This window comes from Rhinolophus sinicus, chromosome 2 (assembly GCF_057876585.1).
Source record: "Rhinolophus sinicus isolate RSI-liver-muscle chromosome 2, RSI-T2T, whole genome shotgun sequence".
Lineage (NCBI taxonomy): Eukaryota > Metazoa > Chordata > Mammalia > Chiroptera > Rhinolophidae > Rhinolophus > Rhinolophus sinicus.
In genome coordinates this window covers 107,381,247-107,407,093 of record NC_142502.1, presented here as the reverse complement: position 1 = coordinate 107,407,093, position 25,847 = coordinate 107,381,247, and the positions used below count along the sequence as shown (strand labels likewise).

At 54.7% G+C, this 25,847-nt stretch overlaps 1 protein-coding gene and 1 long non-coding RNA gene across 5 annotated transcripts; one reads left to right on the top strand and one right to left on the bottom strand.

The window, feature by feature from the left end:
- Positions 1 to 348: 348 nt before the first annotated feature.
- Positions 349 to 22,244, bottom strand: NOTCH4 (notch receptor 4). 4 transcript variants are annotated; one of them, XM_019715590.3, is made up of 30 exons: positions 22,037 to 22,244; positions 21,154 to 21,235; positions 20,695 to 20,987; positions 18,570 to 18,917; positions 18,365 to 18,487; positions 18,014 to 18,250; positions 17,765 to 17,920; positions 17,268 to 17,462; positions 15,585 to 15,698; positions 14,424 to 14,537; positions 14,219 to 14,341; positions 13,231 to 13,390; positions 12,483 to 12,628; positions 12,045 to 12,197; positions 11,737 to 11,854; positions 11,434 to 11,521; positions 10,884 to 11,067; positions 9,955 to 10,139; positions 8,281 to 8,533; positions 7,994 to 8,106; positions 6,643 to 7,166; positions 5,698 to 6,078; positions 5,424 to 5,599; positions 4,526 to 4,745; positions 4,282 to 4,363; positions 4,050 to 4,188; positions 3,230 to 3,525; positions 2,850 to 2,997; positions 2,264 to 2,361; positions 349 to 2,079 (listed from the first exon to the last, which is right to left on the bottom strand). In XM_019715590.3, the coding sequence occupies exons 1-30, from the start codon at positions 22,095 to 22,097 to the stop codon at positions 1,369 to 1,371; spliced, it is 6,021 nt and encodes a 2,006-aa protein (XP_019571149.3). In that variant the 5' UTR covers positions 22,098 to 22,244; the 3' UTR covers positions 349 to 1,368. The 4 variants fall into 4 exon arrangements, with proteins under 4 accessions (XP_019571149.3, XP_019571150.3, XP_088651989.1 ...); XM_019715591.3 differs by having other exon boundaries at positions 10,914 to 11,067; XM_088795863.1 differs by lacking the exon at positions 21,154 to 21,235 and having other exon boundaries at positions 22,037 to 22,226.
- On the top strand, positions 2,893 to 7,970 carry LOC141571614 (uncharacterized). Its single transcript, XR_012496520.2, has 3 exons — positions 2,893 to 3,028; positions 3,118 to 4,703; positions 7,343 to 7,970. It is a non-coding gene; the product is annotated as an uncharacterized LOC141571614 (long non-coding RNA).
- Positions 22,245 to 25,847: the final 3,603 nt, after the last annotated feature.

Below are 25,847 nucleotides of genomic sequence, written 5' to 3'. Positions count from 1 at the left end.
GCATTTGGCACATACTGAATGCTCAATTGGTAGTTATTACAAGGCATACCTCAGAGATTTTTGGGTTTTGGTTCCAGACCACCGCAATAAAGCAAGTATCACAATAAAGTGAGTCACACAAATGTTTTGGTTTCCCAGTGCATGTTATGTTTACAACTATACTGTAATCAAAATATTGTGTGCAATAGCAATGCCTTAAAGAAATGTACATACCTTAATTAGAAAATACTTTATTGCTAAGAAATGCTAACCATCATCTGAGCTTTCAGTGAGTCATCTTTTTGTTGGGAGAGGGTCTTACCTTGATGTTGATGAAAACACCTATTTGTGAAGTGCAACAAAGCGCAATAAAACAGGGCATACTTTATTAGCTTTCAGAATGCCTCCTGCCCCCATGTCTCAGGCCCATTACTAGGTGTAGCTACATTGCTGAAAGGTGGATAGTTTGAGATGCGCTCTCCACCTTCCTCTACTTAACTTGATTGAGCCCTTGGGAATCTCCCAAGTGATTATAATTATATGCCCTTGTAAGAGGGACAAAGGGTATGCATGGTCTAGTGTGTGGTTTCACCTTGGGCTACTAGACTCTTCCCTTCATATGATACCCTAAATTAACATAGGATCCTCAAATCTACTTATTCTTGTTCATAAACTATACTCAAAGCCTCCATATAAAAGCTGAATTTGGGGCACACAATCCTGAAAACACGAATGCAGTCACTCCCTTATTTTTTCTATTGCATTCCCCAATCCCTTCAAAACAAGTTAACACTTTAAATCAGTTTTATTTTCTGGTGACAGATTTCGGTTATTTGAGCTAGCAGTGGCTGAAAGAGTGGCACTTCATCCCTGCAGTGATTTAGGGGGTGGTGAGAATGCAAGGAGTCATCAGCTGGAGTGGCCCGTGGTGCTCTCTCCCACCCCAGCACCTACAATACCTGGCTCAATAAATATTTGGTAGCTCTTTGTGGGTAGTGCGGATGGTGTGATGGGTGATATACAGGCTCCCTTTGGGAACCATGTACTGTATAGGAAAGAACACCTTACATCCTAATCTGTAATTCTTGGTTCCAGTTCAGGGTACTTAGCACACTCCACCCCACCACCCTCCTGTAGACCTTCACCCTTATTTTCTGGGACAGCAGCTGGGCCCACTTCATCCCAGCACCCTAAACCCTTTCCAGGGCTGCAGATTCTCCACGTGGAAGACAATGACGGCTGTGAATGCGTATACACTCATTTCTGGGAAGGACTCCATACTCACGACCCCCTACTTCTGGGGCTCGAGAACTTTAAAATCTAGAGGACATCCACCTGCCTGTCAGTTAAAGGTACTCAATTTTAGAATCCCTCCCTGCCATTAGCCTTCTATTTATGACCCTCGCCTCCTGCATTTAAGGGTATCACTTGGTGGGCTGGGGGACTCCAAGCAACCTGATGGGGTGCCCGCTCTGGGGACGGAGTAAGGCAAGGAGGCGGGACTGGAGTGTTGGAGGCGGGACCGCATGATCCCAGGGCCACCCAATCGCAGAGCCAATCATCAGCTGAGGCCACACCCCCACTCCCGACCACACCAGATCTTCCCCGCAACATTGCAGGGTTGGGCCGAGGCCCGCGCATGCCTGCAGAAAACCTCCGGCCGTGGCGGGGCGGGCCTCCTCCTGCTCCTCTTTTCAATAGGGTCCGGCACGGCGAGTAGGCCCCGCCCCCATGAGAGGCCAAGTCTACGGACAAAGTCCGGGTTTGCAGACCTGCCCCGCCCCCAGGCGGTCCTGCTCCGGCTGACAGCGTCCGGCAGCGCGGCAGAGCCCCGCCCCCGCGCGGCAGCACGCTTCCCGACGCGGTCCGCGCACGCGCGAAAGAGCCCGCCCCGCGGTTGGGCGTGGCCTTGAGGCGCGTCTCCGGTGGCCCCGCCTCTTCCAGCAGCTTCAGCAGATCCCAGTGGTTACGCTGGCGGGCGATGTCCTCGGGCGCTAGGCCAGCCTGGTCTCGCAGACCTCGGGCCGCCCCCAGCCCCAGCAGTAGCTGGGCTACCTCCACCGCCCCTTCTCGGGCTGCCAGGAACAGCGGCGTCTGCTCCTGCGCGGGATAAAACCGCCAGGGGCGAGGTCAGGGAAGGCCACGCCCACAGGACTGGCCTTTCGTGACTCCACCTACTTGACTCTCGGCCCCTCCCCCTCAGGTTTTGGGGGTTTCCTGCGCTTTCCACCTTTCTCTGGCACTGTTTCTTTTTCTTTGTGGGGAGCCCTCTACCCAGTCTAACCCTGCCGTCTTGGGCGTCTTTATCGGCTCCGGCCTGGAGAAGGGAGTGGGCGGCCCGGGCGTTGTTCACGGCGGCGGCCCAGTGCAGCGCGGTTTTCCCTGGAGAATGACGTGGGACGTTGTTACCCCGAGGCTGAGAGCCAGACGCCTGGGTTCCCGTTTCCCACGGCTCCTAGGGTTGGGGGAAGGGCTCCTCGGGCCCGCCGGGTCCCTCAAAGGCGGAAGCGTTGCCCGGGTGACCGCCGACGGGCAGGAAGCGTTGCCCCTGGTGATGTCACCGGTGCGCGGGAGGGACAATGGGGCATTGTTCTGGGTCTGTGGGACCGGGAGACCCCTCTCCTTTCTCAGACAGGGCCATCCTAGTTTCCAATGGTCTAGGGCAGTGTGTTGTTGAGGATGATGGGGGAAGACACGTGCTTCGTACTGCCACTGCACCGCAGATTTACCACCCTGAGGGCAGGGTGAGAGGGATGGGAGGGAATCCCCCAGCTTCCAGTGGCTCCACTGCTTCTCCCTTCTTTTGCATTTTATCTCATACCCCATCTGGTCAGCTTCTATATAGCACATCAACCGCCCCAGATCCATACCCCATTTATCTTTGGCCCCCACATCTGCTTGGGCTGCAATCAGTTCTTCGACCAAGTCCTCCACCGCCAGCCTTGCGGCTAGCATCAGGGCGGTGGTCCCGTCCTCTGTCCGCGCATCTACTGCTGTCTGTCTGCTGCGGAGTAGGAGCTGGGGGGCCAGAGAGGGCCAGTGATCTCTGGTAAGTCCTGGGTGGCTAGCTCAGGCCCCTCACACTGTTAACCGCCTCCCAACTCATATTCGGCTGTCTTGTTCTGATTTCCCTTTCAGGCCCCCAGTCTCACATCACCTTCCTCTTTGCCAAACCCCAGAGGATGCTTTTGCCCAGCTTTACTTGGAAGATTGCTCCCTGTCCTCTTCAGTGACCCCAGTGTGCACTGACCTGGCAGACCTCCCGAGCATCAGCAGCCACAGCGGTGTGAAGGGGACTGCGCCCTGCTCGGTCTGGCTGGTTGGGGTTGGCTCCAGCCTCAAGGAGGCGGCGGGCAGCAGTTGGCCTGGAGAATCGGGCAGCCAGGTGCAGGGGCGTCTCCCCAGTGCCCACCGTGTGAGCCTGGGGACAAGCCCCTCCACCTAACAGAGGTTCCCAGGGCTCAGGGCTTCCCAGCCATGTTCCCTGGAAGGTCCTGGACTCCACTCCCCCACAGCAGACTGCTGACATCAGGGGTGTCACCCCATCTGTGGGTGGGAGAGGAGGAATGGGAGACAAATCAATCAAAAGGACATAACGGGTTCAGGGTGGGGAGAACATGGAGGCTCAGGAAGAATCTCAGCCTGAGGTGTCAGGAGGCCTCCCTAGCTCTTGATTTTGTGTGGCTTTAGTCAAGTGACTTCTCTACTTTTCTCTGGGCTTCAGTTTCCTCGTCTGTGCAAGAAGCCAGCAGGCCTTAATTCTCTAACATTCCAGAGCGGTGGTTCTCAAACTGGAGTGTGGATCAGACTCACCTGGAGGGCTTGTTAAAGCAAGTTCCCTAGGAGCTTGAAGTTTTGCATCAGTAGCTCTGGAGTGGAGCCTGAGAATTTATATTTCTAATATTTTCCCTGGTGATGCTGATTCTTCTGTTCAGGGACCACACTTTGAGAATCACTGTTCTAAGGCATTAACTCTAATGGTTGATTTTCCAGGTCTGATTATCAAAACATTTTCTGATTCTAAACGGGTTAAGGGGAGTTTTCGTCTTGGTATGGGTTGGCTCACGCACCAGGTCCACGGGTGTCCACGTCAGGGACATCTGTCTCAGATTCCTGGGGAGGAGTCAGCATGGCTGCCTGGGGGAGCTCCTGACAGTCACCACTCAGAGGCCAGAGTTGGCACTTGGAGCGTGAGGCCCTTTCTTCAGCCTTGGGATCAGAAAAACAATCAGTGAAGGAGAGAGGCCTTGTCTGCTCCACCCCTCCATCACCTCAGGACCACTCGTGCCCCAATACTTTTACCTGGCCCGCTTCCTCTCCTTCCTCAGGGCCATAGCACATCATAATTCCATCCTCATCAACTTCTGCCTCTGGTTTCAGTGCCCTGGAAGAGGGCGGGTGGGTCCATGAGGTTTCCAGCAACCTTCCGAACCCTCTCCCCTTCCTCTGTCTTCGACTTCTGCAATCGCATCTTGTAGCTTCTGATCATAAATATCTCCATAGGGAAGAGCCCCCTCCCTGAGCCCTGGTTCCTCCCCACTCTCACTTGAGGCCGATGCTGTCCTCGCCCAGTGGGGGCCGGCGTCGGTGGGGAGCTGGCTGAGTCCCAGGCCTTCGAGTGAACCCAGGGGGCAGCCAGAGAGCCCCGTGCTCTCGGCGCCGCCGCCGTATGAGCTGGAGGACGAGAAGAGCCCCGAGGGCCAGGAGAAGCACCCCGGCCACTGGTGAGCACAGCACAGGCCAGGGAAGCTGGTTGGCGGGGGGCGCTGTTGGGAGAGAGACAGTAAACAAAAAGAAGCTGTTTCAGGTGAGGCTGGGTACTACTGTGACCTTTAGGCAGGTGCAATAACCTGTTAGCCGCAGTGTCCTCATCTGTAAAGTAGGAATAATAGCACCTGCCTCAGTGGGGTTGTTGGGAGGATTAAAGGAGTTAATACTGTAAAGCGCTTAGAGCACGGTCTGGCATATACCGTGTTTCCCCGAAAATAAGACCGGATCTTACATTAATTTTTGCTCCAAAAGATGCATTAGGGCTTATGTTTAGGGGAGGTCATCCTGAAATATCATGCTAGGCCTTATTTTCCGGTTAGGTCTTCTTTTCGGGGAAACAGGGTAGAGAGCGCCATAGGAGAGTTCTTACTCTTTCATGTACTCCGACCTGTTTGATTGGATGCTCTTGGTCTAGTAGAGAGGATGGACCAGAACCCAAGGTTTGTTTGTGGGAGGTCAGTGACAGAGGGAAGGATAAAATACTCGGGAAATGAGAAGATTGTCGAGCAAATGGGCTCCGAGGAGATCCAGTTAGAGAAAGAAGTCAACAAGAATAAGTTCCCAGCACACGTGTTTGGGTCCCAGTGGTCCTGTTTCACTTGATCTCCATTGCTGGTTGCTGGCATGAGAGCTGGCTGGGGGCAACATCAGGGGAAATGACGGGGGTCGCCTACCGGTGTCTGCACGAGGGTGGGCAGCCAGCAGGGGTCCCGGCAGTAGAGGCTCCAGGGCCTCCACTGCAGCCATGGCGGCCAGGAAGCGGCGCAGGAGCCCAGGGTCCCAGGGACAGCGGGGTGCAGGGTGGTCAGGGCCGCAGCGGGACAAATCCATACCCATCACCACCACAAACCTGTGGGGGAGTCACCTCAGATTCCTGTGTTGGTCCCTGGCCCCCTTCCCTCTGCCCGTTAAAAGTGTCTGGCCTGCCTCTCCACCCAGCTGCCTTACCCTGTGCTGAGGGAGTCCTCCTTGCCCACAGGCTGTGTTTGAGGGGTTGCTCTCCCCTGATGAGAGAGGTCTGGGGTTCCTCCTAGCTCCTCTTCGGCCTGGGCCCCAGGATAGGGGTACACCATGTCCCTGCCATCACTATCTTTCCTCACCCAGAGTCCCACCCTCAGAGTCAGGGAGAGCACCCGGGCCAGGGCCAGCAGCTGCTGGTCCAGGGCTGGGGGGCTCAGCACCACCAGGAGGGCCAGGGAGGGCCCCCCCGCTGCATCCCCATCTTCGGGCCTGCAGTCGCCCCCATCCCAGCCACACTCTGGAGAGTCGCAGCCCTTCTCGCAGTGCCCGTTGTGGAAGTGATCACGGCAGAACTGGTCATAGGCTGGTCTGTGGGGTGAGGAGAGGGGGACTCAGGACTCCCTTCTTCATCCCAGAGTGGAGTCCTGATATGCCACAGTCTCTAGGGCTCTGTTGCTAGGTGCGGACAGCTCCAGAGCAACGGGCTGTCAGGCCCTGGGTGGTAGGTGGTCCAGACACCCTAATGTCTACTGACTCCCTTGTCTCCTAAGACTGTCCCTTCTCCCCACCCTCCCGTGCTCTCCTGTCTCTCTGAAGGAGGCCCTTTCCCTCCGGTGTGCTGGTTGCTAAGGGAGACACTGCATGGCAGCAGGGCTTAGAGAGAGGCTTGAGGCCAGAGCTCCCACAATTCTCAGAGAGGAGCCCCGGCAGAGGCACTGCCTTCTTTCTTGGTCCCCCATGAAATATCGATGCTGCCCTATCCCCCTGGGTTGGAGTCTAGGGTCTTCTACCTCTACTTAGCAACGGTTGTGAGGGTGGAAAAATCCTTGGATCTTGAGGCTGTGGTCACACTGTAACTCACAGGCATCCATGTCCTTCCTCCTGCCCTCACCCTGCCCCACCCCCCACCCCAAGTCAGGGTTTCAGGCTCACGTGCAGGCTGGAGGATTTTCACAGTCATAGCCATCAAATAAGCACTCTTCAGAGTCACACTGTGGGTGGCACTGCCCATCCCGGAAGAGAAGCCAGCAGCGGGAGTGGGAAGGGCAACCCTTCCAGGGGTCCAGGACCCCCAGGGAGCAGTCCCCCCCATCCCAGTTTCCTTCTGGTCCACTGCAGCCAGTGTCACAGACCCCATCTCCACCTCTGCCCTCACATCCCTTTGCTCCGCCGCTCTGACAGCGGGGCCCTGGGGAGCTGGGAGGGCAGGAGCATCGAAAGCCTGGGCCCCCCAGCTGGGAGGTCTCTGAGCAGCTGCCATTATGCAGGCATGGAGAAGGTGGGCCACAGCCTTGAGGAGCAGGTGGGGTCAGGCAGTCGGGACCACCGTAGCCATTGAGGCAGGCACAGCGGGGTGGAAAGCCAGACTTGGGGGAGGGCAGGCACAGGCCACCATGGTGGCAGTGGTGGGGGCCGCAGGAGGGGGCTGCGTGGCTGCAGGTGGGGCCGTCAAAACCCTGTGGAGAGAAGAGGTGGGGGACCCTTGTGTTATTCTTCCCACTTCCTCTCACTGCAAACTCCTGCATTAAGATAACTCAGGTCCTGGGGTCTCATATTTGGAAGGGGCCTCAGATAACATCAAGTGCATCATTTAACAGATGTTGAAACCATGTCCCTTGTTTTTTTCGCACAGTGATATTACGGTGTGATGAAAATAATGAACCACAGCTGTGCGCCACAACCTGGATGAATTGTAGCACCATGATGCAAGTCCTGGAAGACTAAACAATTAATAGAGTAATACTAATTGAACTAATAGTATCTTAATCCTGGGAGATAAGATTACATACTTTCTCTTCCTCTGGAAGGGGAACAAGAAGAGGAAGGCATAAGTACATGTAAGTTATTGTTAACATTGTAATTCTTGGGTTAGGTTCATGGGTGTTTTATTGTAAGAATAATAAAAAGGCTGTGCACAAACGAGTGATGTTAGTGTTTCAGGAACCAAGGCTTAAGATTAACCCGGTTTCGTGCATCTGAGGCACATGCGCACACACACACAGAGTTAAAAGAACTAAGAACTTTTCCAAGGTCACGCTGCTTGACCTTGGGGACATTTCCTTAGGCAATGCCCATGATTTCTGAAAATTCCATTCGTACATCACCTGCCTTCCCTCCCCGCCGTCTGCTTCTGAGAGCCACCACCCCTGTGAGTGTGGGATGGCTTTCTCCATTAATTCCCACTCCAGTGCTCCCCAGGCTCCCGTCTAGTGTCCTAGCTCAGGCGTTAGCACCTCGTTTCAGTGTGGGGGCAACAGAGAAGTCAGCTTTGCAGGTCACTCACCTGGGGACAGTGGCAGGTGAAACCTGGGGATTGTCCTGCTGTGGCTTCACAAGACCCTCCATGGGAGCAGGGCTGGCTCTGGCAGGGGTCTATCTCCACTTCACACCACTGGCCTGTGGTGGGGGTGGGATTAGATGTCACACACCCTGCCTCAGTCACCGCCTCCTGCCTCATTCCTGGGAGTCGGCCCAGCCCAAGTTGTACAAGATGACTAGGCTGCCTTGTGGGCGGGGACTGTCTGGGTGTCCACGGTCAGAGATGCCTAGCCCCCCGCCCCCCAGCCTCACCTGTGTGTCCAGGCAGACACTGGCAGTAGAAGGCGTTGGCTAGAGAGTGGCAGGCTGCGGTGCCGGTGGGGTGGCAGGGCTGGGCCAGACACTCATCCACGTCCCCCTCACAGCGCAGTCCCACAAAGCCTGGGGGGCAGGTGCAGTGGAAGCCTCCAGGTTTGTGGGTGCAGGTCCCATGGTTGTGACAGGGCTGGGATTGACAAGCATCGGTTTCCTTTGAGCAGTTCTGTCCACTGTAGCCTGGGGCGCACTGCAGGCAAAGAGGGTTAGATAGGAAACTAGTAAGCAAGCCCAACCCAGCGCTACAGGGGACAGTTGCTAGGTCACATTGCCACTAAACATAGCTCCATTTCTGGTAACACCTCTCTCTCCAAACACACACCCAACAGGCTGTTGTGCTTTATTAATTTCTAGGCATTTAATGAATACCTATTTTGTACCCAGCACGATTTAGGCACTAGGAATACAAAGAAAACTAGAACTCATTCGTGCTTGCATGAAATTCTCAGGTAACCAGAGGAGGGAGACAGCTAGCATTTATTGCGTGATTCATATAATAACCTCATAAAACCCTCGATGTCGATTATCTCATACGATTCTGACTTTACAGTAAAGGAAACAGGTTCCTTGAAATATTAAGTGACTTGTGCATGTCACACAGCTAGTGGGAGGAAGAGCTGGGATTCACTGCAAGTCTGTCACTCCATAACCGATGCCTTAACCATTTGCAGATTGCTTTCTGTCATTGATGAGGTCTATGCCATGTGCTGAATTCTTGCGAGAGGAAGGCGAGAATACAGGAATGGAGTACCAGGAAGGCTTCAGAAAGATGGAGAAAAAGGGATGCATGAGGAAGTGGCCAGGGGGCTGGAAGAAGCAGATGAGGGAGGTGTTCTGGAAACTTCTGGAGGAGGGCGTTTCATGAAAGAGGAAGTAGAGCTGAGTGGCAGGTGCATGGGGTTCGCTGGTAATCAGTATCCCGCTTCTGTGTATGTGAGAATGTTCACAATAGTTCAAGCGGGTGGTTAGGGGTGTGTGTGGTGCCTTCTAGCCGTCGTGGTTCTGAGGGCAGGGATCAGGCAGCTCAGACTGGAACCCAGTTTTGCCTCTTCTGCTCTGACCCGAACCCCGAAGGAGAGGCTGGATCCCAGCCCGGAGGGAAGTTCAGTACAGATTCCTGAGGAAGGCGCCTCCTGGGCGCCCTCCAGTGGAAGAGGGCTGGGAGGCCCCCACGGAGCCGGCAGCAGTCCCGAGCTGGAGGGTGTGGTGGGGAGAGACGAGGCCTGCGGGCAGACAGGCCTGGGGCAGCCGGGCCTTGGACTTCACTATGAGCGATGGGCAGCGGAGACACAGGTCAGCTGAACGCTCGCAGCAGAGCAGCCTGGTCACAGAGCAAAGCTGACCGCCTGGGAGGACAGTATGGAGGCAGGGACAATAGGAGGCTGATGCGGGGGTCCAGGTGGGATGCAACAGAGGCTGGATGAAGGGTGGACGAAGGGGGTCGGGGCAAGGACAGAGCTGAGAAATATTTAGGAAGTCAAATGGCATGACTTGGTGGTTGGCTGTGTGTGGGGCGCAGCAAAGGGAAATGGGTATGCAGCACCCACCCAGGACTACTGTTTCCCACATCCAGCCCCCGTCACCCCTCCGCCCTCCCCTAGACCCGCTCACCTGGCAGAGATATCCGTGGGGCTGGGCCACGCAGGTAGCCCCGTGCTGGCAGGGCCCGGACTCGCATGGGTTCACCTTGTCCTGACACATACTGCCTTGGAATCCAGGGGGACAGCGACAGAAATAGGACGGGCCACTGTCAACACAGAGGCCTCCATTCTGGCACAGGGATGAGACTGCTGCGCCTGGGGAGAGACAGAAGGGTCAGCAGCGCTGAGTGGGGTGGGAGGGTGCCGGGGAGGCCCTTGGGGACCACTAACGTTCCTGGGGCCTTGAGCAGTCGGTACTTCCTGACACTGACGAGGCTAAAACATCAGGATCCCCTCCTGCCGGTTCTGCCAGGATGGAGGGAGTCACCTCGTAGGCTTAAACCAAGTCTCAGGAAAGAAAGAACTCAAGGGAAACTTCAGGAGCAGGCGTTTTTTAACTAATGGCCCAAGTCGGTCCACTGAGTTTGCATCCCCCTGAGTTCTCACCGTTATTCCTATCAACCACCCTGCACCCCAAGTCTCCTTCCTGAGGTCTTCCCGTATCAAACCTCATTTGAACAAGGGGTCACTCTTTCACCAGGGCGTTGGTGTAACCTCAGGTGTGTGTGTGTGTGTGTGGGGTGTGGGGTGACGAAATGAGCTGAGTGCAATTGGGTTAAATGTGGGCCTCTAGCAGAAACGGTAACGCCAGAGCTGAGCAGCTCCACTCCGAGAGCTCCCTGCTGATGGTGTTAGACTGGAGTCTCGCTGACTGGGTTGCTCGGTGTTACTGCCGACTGCTGCTAGGAGCCCAGTTGTCTTAGGCTGCCTGCGTGCTGAGCTGTAGAATCAGTCCCTGTGGTTGGTCTGAGTTGCTTGGACTCTGTCAGCTGTTTTGCCCAGACGTTGTGTGGACGCCCTTATGGCTGGGATAGAGGAGGGCACCCGTTCCCTCTTCACCTGCCCCTGAGTCGGGCCGTGGGCTGGTACCTCGGCTCAGGGCGGCCTTCTGGCAGGAGGACAGCGGGATGTTGCAGAGAGACCCCGTCCATCCCTGGAGGCACAGGCACTGGAAAGAGGGCCCAGTCTGGAGGCAGTGGGAATTGTGCGGACAGGGCTTCTGGGCACACACGTCCAGCAGAGTCTGAGGGTGTGGGGGCAGAACGAGGCAGGACAGAACATCACCCTGGTGCCAGATGGGCCTCTGCCAACTCCAGCTCTCAAAGTCCCTCACCTTTAAAACTCTCCCCTGAATGGTCTGGGACCAGGTGGTCCTCCCTGGTTTCCTTTGATACCCACATCCTGGAACAGTCCCTGGGATCAGACATTCTTTCAGTCCTTCACATCTGTACAAACCTCAAGCTAGACCTCCATTCCTAAACTTCCAAGCCTCTCTTCATGTGGATGCCTCACCCAAATGTCCCCACTGCCCACTTTTAGTACCTGACACCCTCTCACTAGAGCTCTCCAGCCCCTCCCTCCTCAGCACACCTGGCTCGGTGCCCCTCACCTGACAGCTGCTTCCTGTGTAGCCAGTGGGGCATAGGCAGCGGGGGCCCTGGGGGCCGTCTTGGCAGGTAGCCCTGTTCCTACAGGGGCTGGACAAGAGAGACACAGGCACAGTAGAAGGAAGGTCTGGGAAATAAGGGGGAGGGGCAAGCACTAGGGACATGGAAACAGGAGGAAAGGCAGAGTGAAAGGGTATGGGATGTGGGATGCGAGGCAGCCTGGAGCCCCGGAGGAGATGGAGAGGAAGGGTGGGAAGGCTGAGGGGCTCCCTCCCGTCCTCCAGGGGTCTTTGTACCCTGCTTACCTGTCTGCGCAGCTGGGATGGATCCTTCGCTCACAGTGTGTGCCCTGGAAGCCCACGGCACAGACGCAGAAGGAGGTGCCAAGCCTGTTCACACAGGTACCCCCATTGAGGCACGGAGCTGGAGAGAGGGGGCTGTGAGGGCTGCGTCACTTGCCTGGAACCTCAGTCACACCGCGTACAGGACACCCCCCACCCTGTCAAAACACCAGCTCACTGTGTCCAGTTTTTTTAAAAAGTACGGCACAAACACACCCTGAGCAGGGCCTCCATCCTCTCTTGACCCAGCCCCAGGACATGGTAGTACTCACCAGAAGCACAGTGGTCGGTGCTAGTTTGGCAGTGGCGGCCAGTGTGGCTTGGAGGGCAGGTGCAGGAGTAGCCCCCAGGGCTGGGGCTGCAGGAGCCACCATTGAGACAGGGCCCCGAGTGACATGGTGTTATCTCCTCGCTGCAGGTGGGCCCTGGCGGAAGTGGGGGGGTCTGAGGAAGGGAGCCCTCCTTTTCTCCTCTCTCCTCACTTTCCCTCCCCTTTCCTTTTCTCATCTGCATCCCTGTTCTCTCCGTCCAACCTCTTTTCTTTTCTCACCACCTCCCGCATATCACTTGTGTCCCCTGCAGCCCGTGTCCAGTTCTCCTTGGTGGCGACCAAAAAGACCCAGAGCCCTTGGACGCATGTCTCCACTGGTCTTGCCCTTGATTCAGAGGGTGGTCAGCCCAGGGCGTATGTGGGTTAGGGAGCCCCTCACCTGTGTAGCCTGTGGGGCAGGTGCAGTTGTAGCCAGAGGACTGGGGGTGGCAGGTCCCCCCGTGGGCACAAGGTGTGGAGACACAGCCTCCCAGCTCTGCCTCACACTCTGGTCCTGTCCAACCCATGTCACACACACATGAGGATCTGGTCATAGAGAGAAAGGGGAAGGTTTCCGCTTAACGTTTTTATCTTCTCCCCTCTCCACTGCTCAGACCCCTATGACCTCTTTTTGTCCCCAAGACTCTGGCCCCTTTCTTCAGTGACTTTGCTGTCAGCATTGCCCCGCCCCCTCCCTCGATGCTCATTTTTTCAACTAGATATGTATGTATATTCCTTCTATAATTTGTTTCTGGTCTGTCTTTCCTCACTAGAACGAAAGCTTGAGAGCAGACACTTTGTCTCTTTTGTTCTGTGCTGTTCCCCCAATCCCTAGAACAGCACCAAACATAGTAGATGCTCTGTAAATATTTGTCTAATAAGTAATGAGTTGGCCCAGGGATTTAGTGCTGCTCTTCCTTCTGCTCTGACCCCCCAGTTCTCCGTGCCTCCCACTGTTTGTGAGCTCTCCCCTCACTGGATACCACTCACCAGTGGAGCCCTCCCACTGGCTGTGAGGTCAGAAGTGCCATCTCCTTACACTTCCCCGTTGGTCATTTCCCACAGACTTGCCTCTCACTGGCTATCTTCTCCTGCCCTAGCTGAGGACCGGAGGTGTGTGCAGACAGGAAGGGCCTGGAACGCGTTACCTGTGGCAGTGCCCATGGAGGCAGGCGCAGTTGTCCTCAGCGGGAGCACAGCCAGGGCTTCCATCCGGGCAGAGGCAGTGGGCCTCGTCCTCCCGGTCCTGGCATTTTTGCTTGGGCTGGCACAGGTTGGGAGCACACAGGGGAACCTCACAGAGATGACCTGGGGTGGGGCATGGGTCAGAGAGAAAACAGGGTCCCTCCATGTCCTTGATGGGGCCACAGGCCCCTTCTTATGCACGACGTGCTCGCCCACCGCTCATGAACCTGTCCTTCGGTGTCTCCCTGTTGTCTCAGGACCCTGTCTACCTTCCCTAGAACGACAGCCAGTGTCCTGTAGGACGTGACCTCTAACTGCTGTGTTTCTGTGCCGTTGCACCGTAAGCTCCGGGTGTGCTGCTGTTCCTGAAGCGGGGTGTGCTCTTCTTCCGTCTGCCCCTTGCGCATGGGGTTATCTGCAGCTGCAGCACGCTGTCTGGCACTGTGTCTGGGCAAATGCCTGCTCATTCTTTGAGCATCAGCCCCTGAAGCCTTCTCATCTCTAGTCCTCTGTGCGCCTAGGGTCCTGCGCTTTCCTCTCAGAGCACCTCTCTGGGCCGTAATCAGCTAGACTTGTTGGTCCTTCTGCCCTAGATGTAAAGCCATGGGACGATAGCAGCTGTCTTCCTCAGCTCTGGGTCTGCGTCGGCATAGTGCACGCTTAAGAAATGCTTGCTAAATAGGCAGGTGAATGGTTTGCCTTTGAACTCTGTCCTCTGCTCCTGAACCCCAAGCACACCATTCACGCTGGGCCCAATGTGGGCCCTACAGTAACACCCACCCTCAGCCCCATGGTTCTGCAGCCGTGCAGGTTTTGCAGTGAATAACTTTAAGGGGTTCATTCTCATTCTTTTCTCACATCCCAACCCTCAAATACCACCAGTGACCTTGGCACCACCCCAAATGGACTCAAGTATCCCCACCAGTGCTTGCCAACGCTTCCCCTGCTGACCTGTGAAGCCAGAGGGGCAGAGGCAGAAGAAGGCTCCTGGGAGGTCAAGGCAGCTGGCGCCAGTGGGGCATGGGCCACTCAGACACTCGTCCACCTCCACCTGACAGCGTGGGCCTTCAAAGCCTAGGGCACAGCAGGAAGGGCAGGGACCTGCGTGGAAGTCTCCCCTGCTGCCCACCCTCCCTCGGTGTTTAAGCCCACTTACCTGGGGCACAGTCGCAATGGAAGGACCCAGGCTGGTCCTGGCACTGCCCACCATTGGCACAGGGAGAGCTTCCACACTCGTTGATGTCCTCCTCACACCGGGAGCCTGTGAATCCTGGCGGGGCAGGGAGTGGGCAGGGACACATGGTGAAGGTCATTTTTTTCCTCTTCTCTGGATTTATTCGGGAGTTTGTTACAAATGTTTGACCGAGCTTTACGGGATGCTTTCATATATTCAAACTAGAAATTAAGCGTTTAAACTGATACTTAGCCTTCTCTCTACATATACAAAAATAACATTGGTACAAATCAAATGGCTTGGTTTGGGGTTTTGTCTAAATGTGTCATATAACGAAAGCACCAATGTGAGGGCTTCTCAAATAGTGATTTGGGTTTCAGGACGTAACAGAGTGTAACTTGGTATATTCTTCATATAAATAAAGCATAATTGGGTATATGTACAAATGCTGAAAATACATTTTATCAAAAGCGTAAACACCAGTCCTGGCCCTTCCCGTGGCCAGGAAAGGTGGACCTGGACGGCTTCCCAGAGAGGACACCTGGGGTAAGTACATGGGACCGGAGGGTGAGGCAGGCAGGTGAAGATCGGCCACCCGTCAGCTCTGTGACTTTGGGCAAGCTACTCTCCTCGGGGCTCCAGTTTTCTCCTCTGCAAAGAGGATTAATGATGGAACCTACCTCAGAGTACCATTAAAAAGAGTAAATGAGATAATGCCTGAAAAGTAGAGAGCCAAGTGTACTGGCCTGGAGTAAATCTTCAGAATATTCAATAAACACCAGTTGTTATCACAGCAGGGGACAAAAGGGGTGCCTGGTGAGGGTGGAGGAGACCTGGGGCGCTCTCCCTGCATCGGTGGTGAGCAGTGCCAGGATCAGCCTGACAGGCAGGGGGTACATACAGAGGGCTCTGGGGGTCCTCGGAAAGGAGGGTGTTTGGGTGATTTGGCATGACAGAGACAAGGGTGGGTGGGTAAGCAAGGGAAGATTCAGGAGAGGTGACCGAAGACAGTTCGGGGAGCAGAGGAGTTGGAGAAACGGAGACTCCTTGGTAGGCCAGGGAGAGGTTCAAGAGCCGGGGGCCTGAGCTGAGGAGGCCCAGAGAACAGCCGATGGTGGCGGCCGGAGTGGAATCCACACTCACCGGGCAGACAGATGCACAGAAAGCTGTCGCGCTGGTCTCGGCAGTCAGCCTGGTTCAGGCAAGGAGCTGAGGCACACTCATCTATCTCTGTGTCGCAGAGCTGCCCTTCTAAGCCTGAGGACAGGGAGCTGTGGTGAGGGGTGTGGCTCACCGGCCGGTTCTGCCCAGAAGGCCCACGTTCTAGAACCAGCCCCCCCAACCCCGGCCCTGGCCGTGCCCCCATCCGACAGCCCCCCCCCCAGGGTGCTGTCTGCATGTGGGTTGGAGAGATGAGCCCTGAGGCCCTGCTGCTCTGCTGTGTGGCTCTGCCCCCTTCAGGTGAGAAGCTCCAGGAGCACCTGCGGAGGACAGCAAGGACGTGCCTTTGGGGCCGTTCCCATGTGCGTGGGAGGCGGCCCATCAGCCCGGAGGTCCCAGAGGACAAACGAGACAAGTGGGCATCTGCCTGGAAGTGATTCACTCTTGTTCTACCTGGGCAGGCCTCCGTGCCAGGGAGACCAGGGCTCCCCAAAGGGGGCATGTGGGAAGCTGCATCGCTCCCATCTTTGTCCTGTTTCTTTGGGCTTGTCCTGGTCTCCACTGTCTCACCCTGAACTGAGGCGGGATCAGCCTCCAGACCATGGCTGCCTGCCTCTCCTGGCCTGGGAAGGCCGCCTCTGAAGCTCCTTAATGCCCACAACCCTGTCCCTTGGATTATGGAACAGTTTCCTCAGCATGTTTCCTCGGAAGCCACTCAGCGTAGGCAGGCAATGCAGTGTTGTAGGTAACAGTATCGAAGCCCTGGGTTTGAATCTTGGCTCTGCCACGTACAAACCAGTGACCTTGGACAGGTCCTTTCTCTGTGCCTCACTTTCTTCATTTACGAAATGGGCAAGTAGCAATGCTGACCTCACAGATTATGGTAAAGATGAGACAATGCATGTAGGCTGCTCAGGTGGTCCCTGGCAAAAAGGAAGCTATCATTTTTCTGGTTTCATTCCGATCCAATACTGGCTCCATCACTATCTCCCTAGGGAGACCCCCCTTTTTTGTTCTTTTTAATTAAAGTTTATTGGGGTGACACTTGTTAGTAAAGTTACATAGATTTCAGGTGTACAATTCTGTATTACATCATCTATATCTCACATTGTGTGTTCACCACCCAGAGTCAGTTCTCCTTCCATCACCATATATTGGAGACTTTTCCCCCTTGAAACTGGTTTGGAGGTAGGTGTGGCCCTGCAGCATTCCTTTCCTGTTGTACAAGTTCAAGCACACAGGCCCATCGATGGGGGATGGGAGGCTTTACCCTCAGTCCCCACAGAGGAGAGTTCCTGTGACTAGGAGCGTTCTGGGTTGGCATGAGCAGAGGCTGCAGCACGAAGAGTTTTAACAGCTGTTCTGCTCTCCCCTGATGGGCCAATGTGTACAGTGGACCAGGTTGTATACTCTACAATGACTACAAAGTGAATGCTTCCCCCTCACCTCGAGTTGAGCAGTGCACAGCCTCACTACCACTGTGGCAGCCCTTCTCCCGGGGGCCATGGGTTTCCCAGAGTTGTCATCTGGGGGTGCGGAGAGGAGAAGCATTCTTTGGTAACCGACCTCACTGGCCTGAGGCCACCTATGCTCTGGAGGGGCGATGCCCTGTGGGTTCAGAATTAATCCCGTCTCTTCTACCCAAGGTCCTCACCCAGCTGGTACCTGGTGGGCAGAGGCAGTGAAAGGTGGCGAGCAGGTCCAGGCAGGTGCTGCCTGGGTGGCAGGGCTGGGACAGGCATTCATTGTGATCGGCCTCGCAGCGGGAGCCCGTGTAGCCAGGGGGACAGAGGCAGTCAAAGGAGCCGGGGGTGTTGAGGCAGGAGCCGCCGTGTTCACAGGGACCGGGGCCTTGCTGGGCTGGGAGGAGAGAAGAGGCGGAGTCCACAGGGGCGGGCGTGGAAGGGCAAGGGGGCCAGACTGCCAGGGTGTCTGTGGTGGCCTGCTTGTGGCGATGGGAGCAAACTGGGGAAAGGGCTTGTGCCTTTAAGATGGAGAAGGACTCAGTGGGGCCTGGAAGGCTGAGCACTGGTGGAAGACCAAATCTGGGCAAATTCAGGGCAGAGAGTTGTTTGTGCTTTTAATTTGGAAAACAATTTGTCTATGTTCTGTGCAGAGGCTATCTGGGGGCTCAGAGAGGATCTGATGTGGGGGTGCCTCACCCATCTGACACTCGTCCAGGTCCTGGTGGCAGGTGGGCCCTGAGTATCCAGGCTGACACAGGCAGAGTGTGGCCCCCGTCAGGGGGTTGGTGCTGCACTGGGCTTCCCCATGGCACGGCTGACTCAGACACATGTCCTCCATGTGACACAGCAGGCCTGCAGGACAGGCGGGTGAGGCTGCCAGCTGCTCTCCCCCGTCTCTCACACGCCATCTCCACCTCCCACCTCCCTGAAGTCTCTGCCCCACACCTGTGCGGCCCGGTGGGCAGAGGCAGGAGAAGGAGCCCACACGGTCGATGCAGGTAGATCCCGGGGCACAGGTGGCAGCGACACAGTCGTCCAGGTTCTCCTCGCAGCCTATGCCTCCCCAGCCGCTTACACACACACAGTGGAAGCTGCCAGCCAAGTTCTGGCAGGTACCCCCGTTCCTGCAGCGAGGTGCACCCTGGGCCTCACACTCGTCCACATCTTTGGAGCAGTCCCAGCCTGCAGGAAGGTGGGAAGGGGACAAGGACTGGAGCTGGGGGCACCGTGAGCAAGGGAGGCCAGGGGCTGACCATCCGGGCCATTGGTGCCATGATCTTGGCTTAAATGACTCACCTGTCCAGGCCTCTGGGCAGAGACAGGTGTAGGTGCCCAGCCCATCCTGGCAGGTGCCCCCATTCTGACACTGGTGCCTGGCACAGTCATCTGTGTTCACCTCACAGCCTGGGCCTGTGAAACCTGACAGGGTCATGGGATCAGCTGAAGGAGGGGGACCCAAGGGAGACAACCTCCCTGCCCAGAGAGGGGCTGCAGAACACACCTGGGCGGCAGAGGCAGAGGTGGAAGGTAGAATCTCTCCCTGGAGCCAGCTGGCAAGTGCCCCCATTGGGACAGCCCGTTGGAGGGCAAGGTCCTGGCCAGAGCTCACAGCGTGGACCTTCCCGCCCAGCGGGGCAGAGACACTGGAAGGACCCCAAGGTGTTATGGCAAGAGGTGCCTTTGGGGCAGGGTCCCGGGTCTAAGAAACACTCATTGACATCGTGTTCACAGGCGTGGCCCTCGAAGCCAGGTGGGCAGCGGCACTGGATCTGGGGGTAGGTGGCCAGGCACACCCCTCCGTTCATGCAGGGGTTGGCTGAGCAGAAGTCCCGAAGCTGGCACTGCTCACCTGAGGCAGAGGAGACAGGGGTCTGTTTCTAGCACTGTACAAATCCAGCTCATCTGAGGTAGCGCAGCTCTCACTCTGCATTCTCTTTCTAATCTTCATATTTCCTTCCCTTTCCTCCCAGACCTTCTTTGCCGTGTCCCATCACCCCTTGCCTCAGTTTTGCCATTCCTGGGGAGGATTATATCTGGAGTGACTGTATTTTCTATACTGAAAACAGGACGTGTAGCTACTGGTGGAGTATTGCACTTTGACCCTGCCTGGGAAGGTCTGGGGCACAGGGTCGCTTCAGTGGTGACTTGGTGGGGAGTGAAAGGCATCCAGCTTCCGTAGGCAGGAGACTCAGCACCTGTTCTACAGCTGGTCGTGTGCCCCTGGAGTCGTCTGGCCTGTCTCATCCTGATTTCTAATCTTCAGGTGGATGTAACAATGCAGACAGTGATAAGGGGATGCCCCTCACAGCCGTGCACACTAGTGGGAATGGTAGCAGGGGCGGCAGCCGCCATTCATGCACCAGTGCTGTGTGCCAGGTGCGGGGCTCAGTAACGCTTCCTGAGCACCACCCCCTTTCCTCCTCTCAACAGCCCTATGAAGTGTGGACAGCAGCTGACAACCAAGGACCAGAGAGCTTAAACATCGGTGGCAAGGTCACATATCCAGTCAGTGGCAGAGCGAGCATTGGACCTGGGGAGGGGACTGCCCCAGAGTCCCGACTCTGAAGCACAGCCTGGCAAATTGCCAATGACCTGCCTTCTGGTCACACTGCTGGTCTCTCACCCAGTCTCAAGCCCTGTTTCCTCAGAATTACCTGGGCAGCTTAAAGATTTCCATGCCCTGGGACCACCCGCTGAGTCAGATTCTCTGGGATGTGAGCTTTGGTATTTTTAAGGCTTTCCAGGTGATTGCTATGTCCAGCCAAGTTGGAGAAGCCTTGCCTCTAGCCTGCCCCTCACGGGAGCACCCCCATCCCACAAACTTTCCTACCCACGTGACCTTTGCTGCCTTGTCTATCCCCTCCATCCCGGTCTGGTCCTGTGGAGCCGTCCTCTTTGGACCTCACAGCTCTGTCCACGCACCCTGACCCCCCTCCTCCAGGTAGCACTCCCTGCTTGCCATGTGTCGTGCTCTCTTGCCCAGGGCTGCACTCCTCCTCCTGGGATGGGCACCCATTCCTCTCCCTGGGTCAGATCCCTCCCACCCCCATCACACTGAGGTCTTTCCAAGTGATGTGACATTCGGGTGTTCAAAATGCAGAGGTCCCCTGCTGTGCTAGGCCTCCTCTAGCTACTGGGACAAGGGGAGGTTGAGGCGGTTGGGAAGGGGGTCAGGGTGGTACACTAATGGGGGAATCATAGGAGCTATATACCATGTATCCCCGAAAATAAGATCTAGCCGGACAATCAGCTCTAATGTGTCTTTTGGAGCAAAAATTAATATAAGACTTGGTATTATATTATATTACATTATATTAAGATCTGGTCTTATATTATAGTAAAATAAGACCGGATCTTATATTAATTTTTGCTCCAAAAGGCGCATTAGAGCTGATTGTCTGGCTAGGTCTTATTTTCGGGGAAACATGGTACCAACTTGTCCAGAAATATTTCAGCATTTTAACAACTAGTACAACCATGCTGGTGAGTGTCCGTCATGGGGAAATGGGTCACCAAGAATCGGCTTGTAGATTCTCATGGCTTCTGTCCTCACAGGGCTCAGCCATCTTTCCTCCCCCAGCCCAGCCCACTGCTCCTTCCTGCCCCCCACCCCCATCGGTGCTCACCTGTCCATCCAGGTAAGCAGGAGCACTGTGGGAGTCCAGAGGCCTGGATGTGGCAGTGGCCCATTTTGGAACAGAAGGAAGAACAGGGGTCGTTGAGCTTGGCCTGGCACCTCTCGCCAGTGAAGCCAGGGGGGCAGGTGCAGAAGAAGCTGGGGGTCACGGGAGACGGAGGGCTGGGGGTGCCTGGGAGGGCAGGAAGCAGGGCTTGGCAGCTGCCCCCGTTCTGGCAGAGCTGGGCATCCTGGCAGGGGTCAGGAAACTGGCACGTCTCACCCAGGAAGCCGGGGGCACACCTAGTCCGGGAGGAGAGGAAAACGCGCATCACTCGCCCCTGTTCACCTTCTCCCATCTTCCTCCTTTGCCTTCATTTGTTCCCTTTCCTCCTCTCCGCCTCCTCCATTTCTCCTCCTCCCCTGCTTTCCCTCCCCCTTTCCAGCCTCCACTCCCACAGACACTCACTGGCAGGTGCCTTGGCCCTCAGAGAGGCTCAGGCAGGTGCCTCCGTTGGCACAGGGTCCTGAGAGACTCCCGCACGGCAGCCCTAGGGATGGAGACGAGGATGAGATGGGAGCGGCGAGCCTGAGGCTCCACCTGTCCTTGTTAGGTGCTCCAGAGGGATCTGCCTGCAGCAGCCCCAGACGTGTACCCTAAATTAGCCTTCATAGCCCGTTCCTAGGCCCCACGGGGTGCTTGCCCCAGCCCCCTAGATCCCGGGACTCTCACTTAACTAATCCCCACCCCCCTTTCCTGTTTTTTTCTCTGGCCTCCCAAGTCCAGCCTCAGGCTCCATCCCTCGGAAGCAAGACAACAGGGATCAGAAGGGGGGGCTGAGGGGACTCCTGGGAGGTGAATGGCTGAGACAGTGAAGGGATTTCCTCCCGGAAGGGCCCAGCAGGGAGCCATCCGGGGGGTGGGGACAGCTGGACCGGGAAAGGAACTTGGTGGGCCCTTGACCTTTCCAAGTCTCCATCTCTTGCTTCCCTCTCATCTCTTTCCCTAGCAGGTGGTCAGTCTGTTCTCTTCCCCTCCTAAACATGATTTCAAGAGCCTGCTGTCCCCCCAGCTCCAGGGCTGACTGGGTTCTCCCTGGGGATGGGGACCCTCTCACCCATCCCCCAACAGTCACCACCTGGCACCAGGCCCACAGCCTTGGTGTGTGCTGGTCTAGTGGCAGAGGCAGAGTCCAGTCATCTCTCCCTGCAGGATGCCCCCATTTAGGGGCTGAGAATCTCCTCCATCCAGTGTCACCTCCAAGCACGGGGCTCGGCCCCCTACCCCCAACCCACCAGACATCTTACTAAGGAAGATGGGTCCCCCCCATCTCTTCCACCCTGTGCCTCACCTCTGGTCTCCATGACTGAGCGACACAGCAGCGACAGCAGCAGCAGAGAAGGAGGCTGCATTCCAGAGCCCCGGCCCCCAGCCCAGGTCTGCCTCCTCAGGCCAGGACCCTCAGAGCCCACTAAGGCAGGAGCCACCACCTCGGCTCCGACAGCACCTTCTTCCTCCTCCTTGGCTTGTGGCAAGCCTCACGTCTGAGCTGTTTCCTGAGTCACACAATGTCCTGGACACCCTAATGATGGGGGGGAGGAGGGAGGAACTTCGAGGGGGATGAGGGAGGGGCCTTCTGTCCCTGACACCCCTTGGGGGGGTGGTTGGACAATGTGGCTGGAGAGCAGGTGATGGGAGGGAAGAACTGGGCGGTGGGGGCCCCTGGGAGCAGTCCCCGCCCTTCTGTTGATGTGGTCTCTCTTTTCTAGAGAAGGGAATTGCAAGGTGGCTGGCTGCGCTGGGAAGGTCAGGACCTGGAAACAGGTGTGGAGTGGTGGTAGACGTCCTGTTCCTCTCCTCCGGAGAGGATGCTTCTTTGCGAAGGCAGTACAGATGCTTCTCAGAGAATCTGCAACTTTCCGTAAGTTGTAACCAATGCCCTTGGTGGAGAGAACCCAGAGGACTTCTAGGCCTTACCTTGGCCGCCCTTGCTGGGGACTTTTCTCCTTTTGGGGAGTGAGCAAGATGCTGGGCTGGTTTGGGGGGAAAGATTGGCCTGCATTTGCAGGGGAAGTATAAGATCGTCATCAATGATAAATGAACATCTACACTAAATTTTGCAGTCTGGATTATCCATAGCAAACACTACCCCTCCATGTCTCCCTCCCTCTACTGCACTGGTCCCTGGGGTGCAAGCAATGCCAGGCGTTGACTTTAAAATTGGAGTGAATAAAACCACACAAGAGAATTCATTGCCCTGACTCATCCTACCTTCTTGAGTAAACCCAGGACTGCTTTGGGGTCAGTTCCCCCCAGATTTCCTCTAGGACCTCAAGACTGAGAGTCCAGGGTGTGGAGGTGTCAGCGGCAGCTGTGTGCAGCCCCCCAGCACCCAGGCATCCACACTGCAGCTCGGGGCACCCTAGTACATTCCCCTGCCAATGAATATACTTTGCCAGCACCATTTAAAAAAACCTCATTATTTTGAGATAATTTAAAACTTACAGCAAAAGGGTAGTAATACTAAGAGTAAATTCCAGGATATTCTTCACTCAGATTCACCGGTCGCTATCATTTGATCATTCGCTTTATCATTATTTCTCTAAATACACATTAGGATTTTTTTCTGAACCGTTTGAGAATAAGTTGCACGCATGATATCCCTTTACTTGTAAACGCATTGGTGTGAATTTCCTATGAATAAGAACATTTATTTTACATAACCACAGTACAACTATCAAAATCAGGAAACTGTTAAACAAAAAATTTTAACTTCCGTAGCTAAAAGTCTTTTTAAAGAAAGGTTTTATTGAGCCAAAACTGCTAGCCAAAAAGACCAGTCTTGGGGCACGAAGTCTAAACCACCTGCAGCATGGCCAGGTAGGAAAGACAATATGTCCTTAGTTGCAGAGTTTTACAAGCATTTTTATACATCAAGTGGCGGGGAGAAAGATGTAACCCGTACTGAAAGGATTTACGTTGGCTGTAGACAAGGGACGGAGAAGGTGAAGTGGGACTAGTTTTGGGGTAGGGGCCGCGGAGTTTGCAGGGAAGATGTGTCTGCTCCTGTGGGTTAGCTGTGGGCAGCAGGTTGGAAAGTTCATTGTAAACAAGAAACAAAGGCTCCTGGGGTTTGACGGAGCCTGGCTATTCTCTCTTTTGGATAATCTCGGAAATAGCCCCCTGGAAATTAATCCTAAATTTCAACAGATACACGGGATGTGAGCAGTCTTTTGTCAGAGCTGGTCCACAGCTATTAGCAGGCTAACTGCTGTCTCTCTCACTCTCCTGTGGCTGTAACTTTAATTTAGAACATCTCAGATTTTTTTTCTTGTCAAAACTGAGATTGATACAATGCTATTATCTAATCTACAGTCTGTATAGAAAATTTGCCAATTGCCCCCTAATGTTTTTTTTTTTTTAATTTTTATTGGGGTATATTGGGGAACAGTGTGTTTTACCAGGACCCATCAGCTCCAACTCAAGTCGTTTTCAATCTAGTTGTGGAGGGCGCAGCTCACTGGCCCATGTGGGAATCGAACCCACGACCTTGGTGTTATGAGCATGGCACTCTAAGCAACTGAGTCAACTGCCCCGCCCAAATGTTTTTTTATAATTATTTTTGTCTTGGTCCAGGATGTAACCAGGGTGATGTTAATTACATTTAGTTGTTATGTCTTTTCAGTCTCCTTTAACATGAGTATAGTTTCTTAGATTTACTTTGTCTTTCATTATATTTCCATTTAAAAAAAGATTTTTATTAAAAAAATATTATATTGACATTTTTGAAAAATACAGATCAGTTATTTTGTACTGTTCCTAAATTTAAGTATGTCTGATGCTCCCTCAGTTTATGCGTTTTTGGTCCGGAATACCACAGAAGTGCCGTTGTATCTGTCCTTCTCTCAGGAGTTGCCTGGTCATGATTCTGTCCCATTGTTCTATTAGTGTTGAAGGGAACCAAAATGTTGCCACCCTGAAGTTGCCTTTGGTATAGATTTTAAGCTGTTTATTCAGAAACAAGACTCAGAAAGAACCTTTGACCCTCCAGCCTTTCGTGCCTAAGAGATTCAGATGGAAAGGCCTACTCCAGGAAGGGAACCTTAGACTGCTGCCTAAGCCAAATTTGAATAAGGTATGGTAAATAGGAGGGCGTTAGGAGGGGGCATGTTAGCTAGATACCCACTGTGTCCCATTGTTTCTGAGTTGCCCAGCAAGAATTCTCTTGCTGTGTGTGTTCCTTTCTTCTTCTACCTGTAAATTAGCCTCTCACTTCTGAAATCGAATACTCCATTGCCCGCCTTTTCTTCTTTGTCCAAAAATGTCTCATATACGCAGTGTTGCCTCCCTGTCTTCGGAGTCTTCATGCTTGTGTGAATTCCCCATGTGCATGTATTAATCTGTCTCTGTTCATTTGATTATTAGCCCAACTAGAAGGACTTGGAAGATGGAAGGAAAAGTAGTAATTATTTGTTTTAGTGTCATTGTCATTTCCTCATCACCTTTCTTTGTTGAGGAGACAGCTATGGGTGAGGAGACAGCTGTGGGTGTTGAGACCTGGGCAGAAGAAACCTGGTGTGAAAAGTCCCTGCTTTTGCACTGTGTGGTTTGCTGATGGGGGGCTGGACTTGGTGTACATGAGAAGTGAGAGGAAAATAGGAAGAGACACTAGGCTTTTGAAATCACAAAAACACCTGAGCCGAAAGAACTAAACTCTCCATTTCTGCCATGTTCCTGACCTCACACTTTTTGCTGTAAAGGACCCTGGAGCACTAAGCTGGAACTTGAGAGAAAGAGGAAATGGCAACAGAGACCAAGGAGGAGTGGTTAGGTGGACGGGGACTCAGGACTGCGCTGGGGCAGAAGCTGAGTTTAAAGGTGTCAGGAAGGTACTCAGACCACTTATTTTTTATTTTTTAAGATTTTATTGGGGAAGAAGAACAGGACTTTATTGGGGAACAGTGTGTACTTCCAGGACTTTTTTCCAAGTCAAGTTGTTGTCCTTTCAATCTTAGTTGTGGAGGGCACAGCTCAGCTCCAGGTCCAGTTGCCGTTGCTAGTTGCAGGGGACACAGCCCACCATCCCTTGCGGGAGTCGAACCGGCAACCTTGTGGTTGAGAGGACGTGCTCCAACAAACTGAGCCATCTGGGTGCTCAGCGG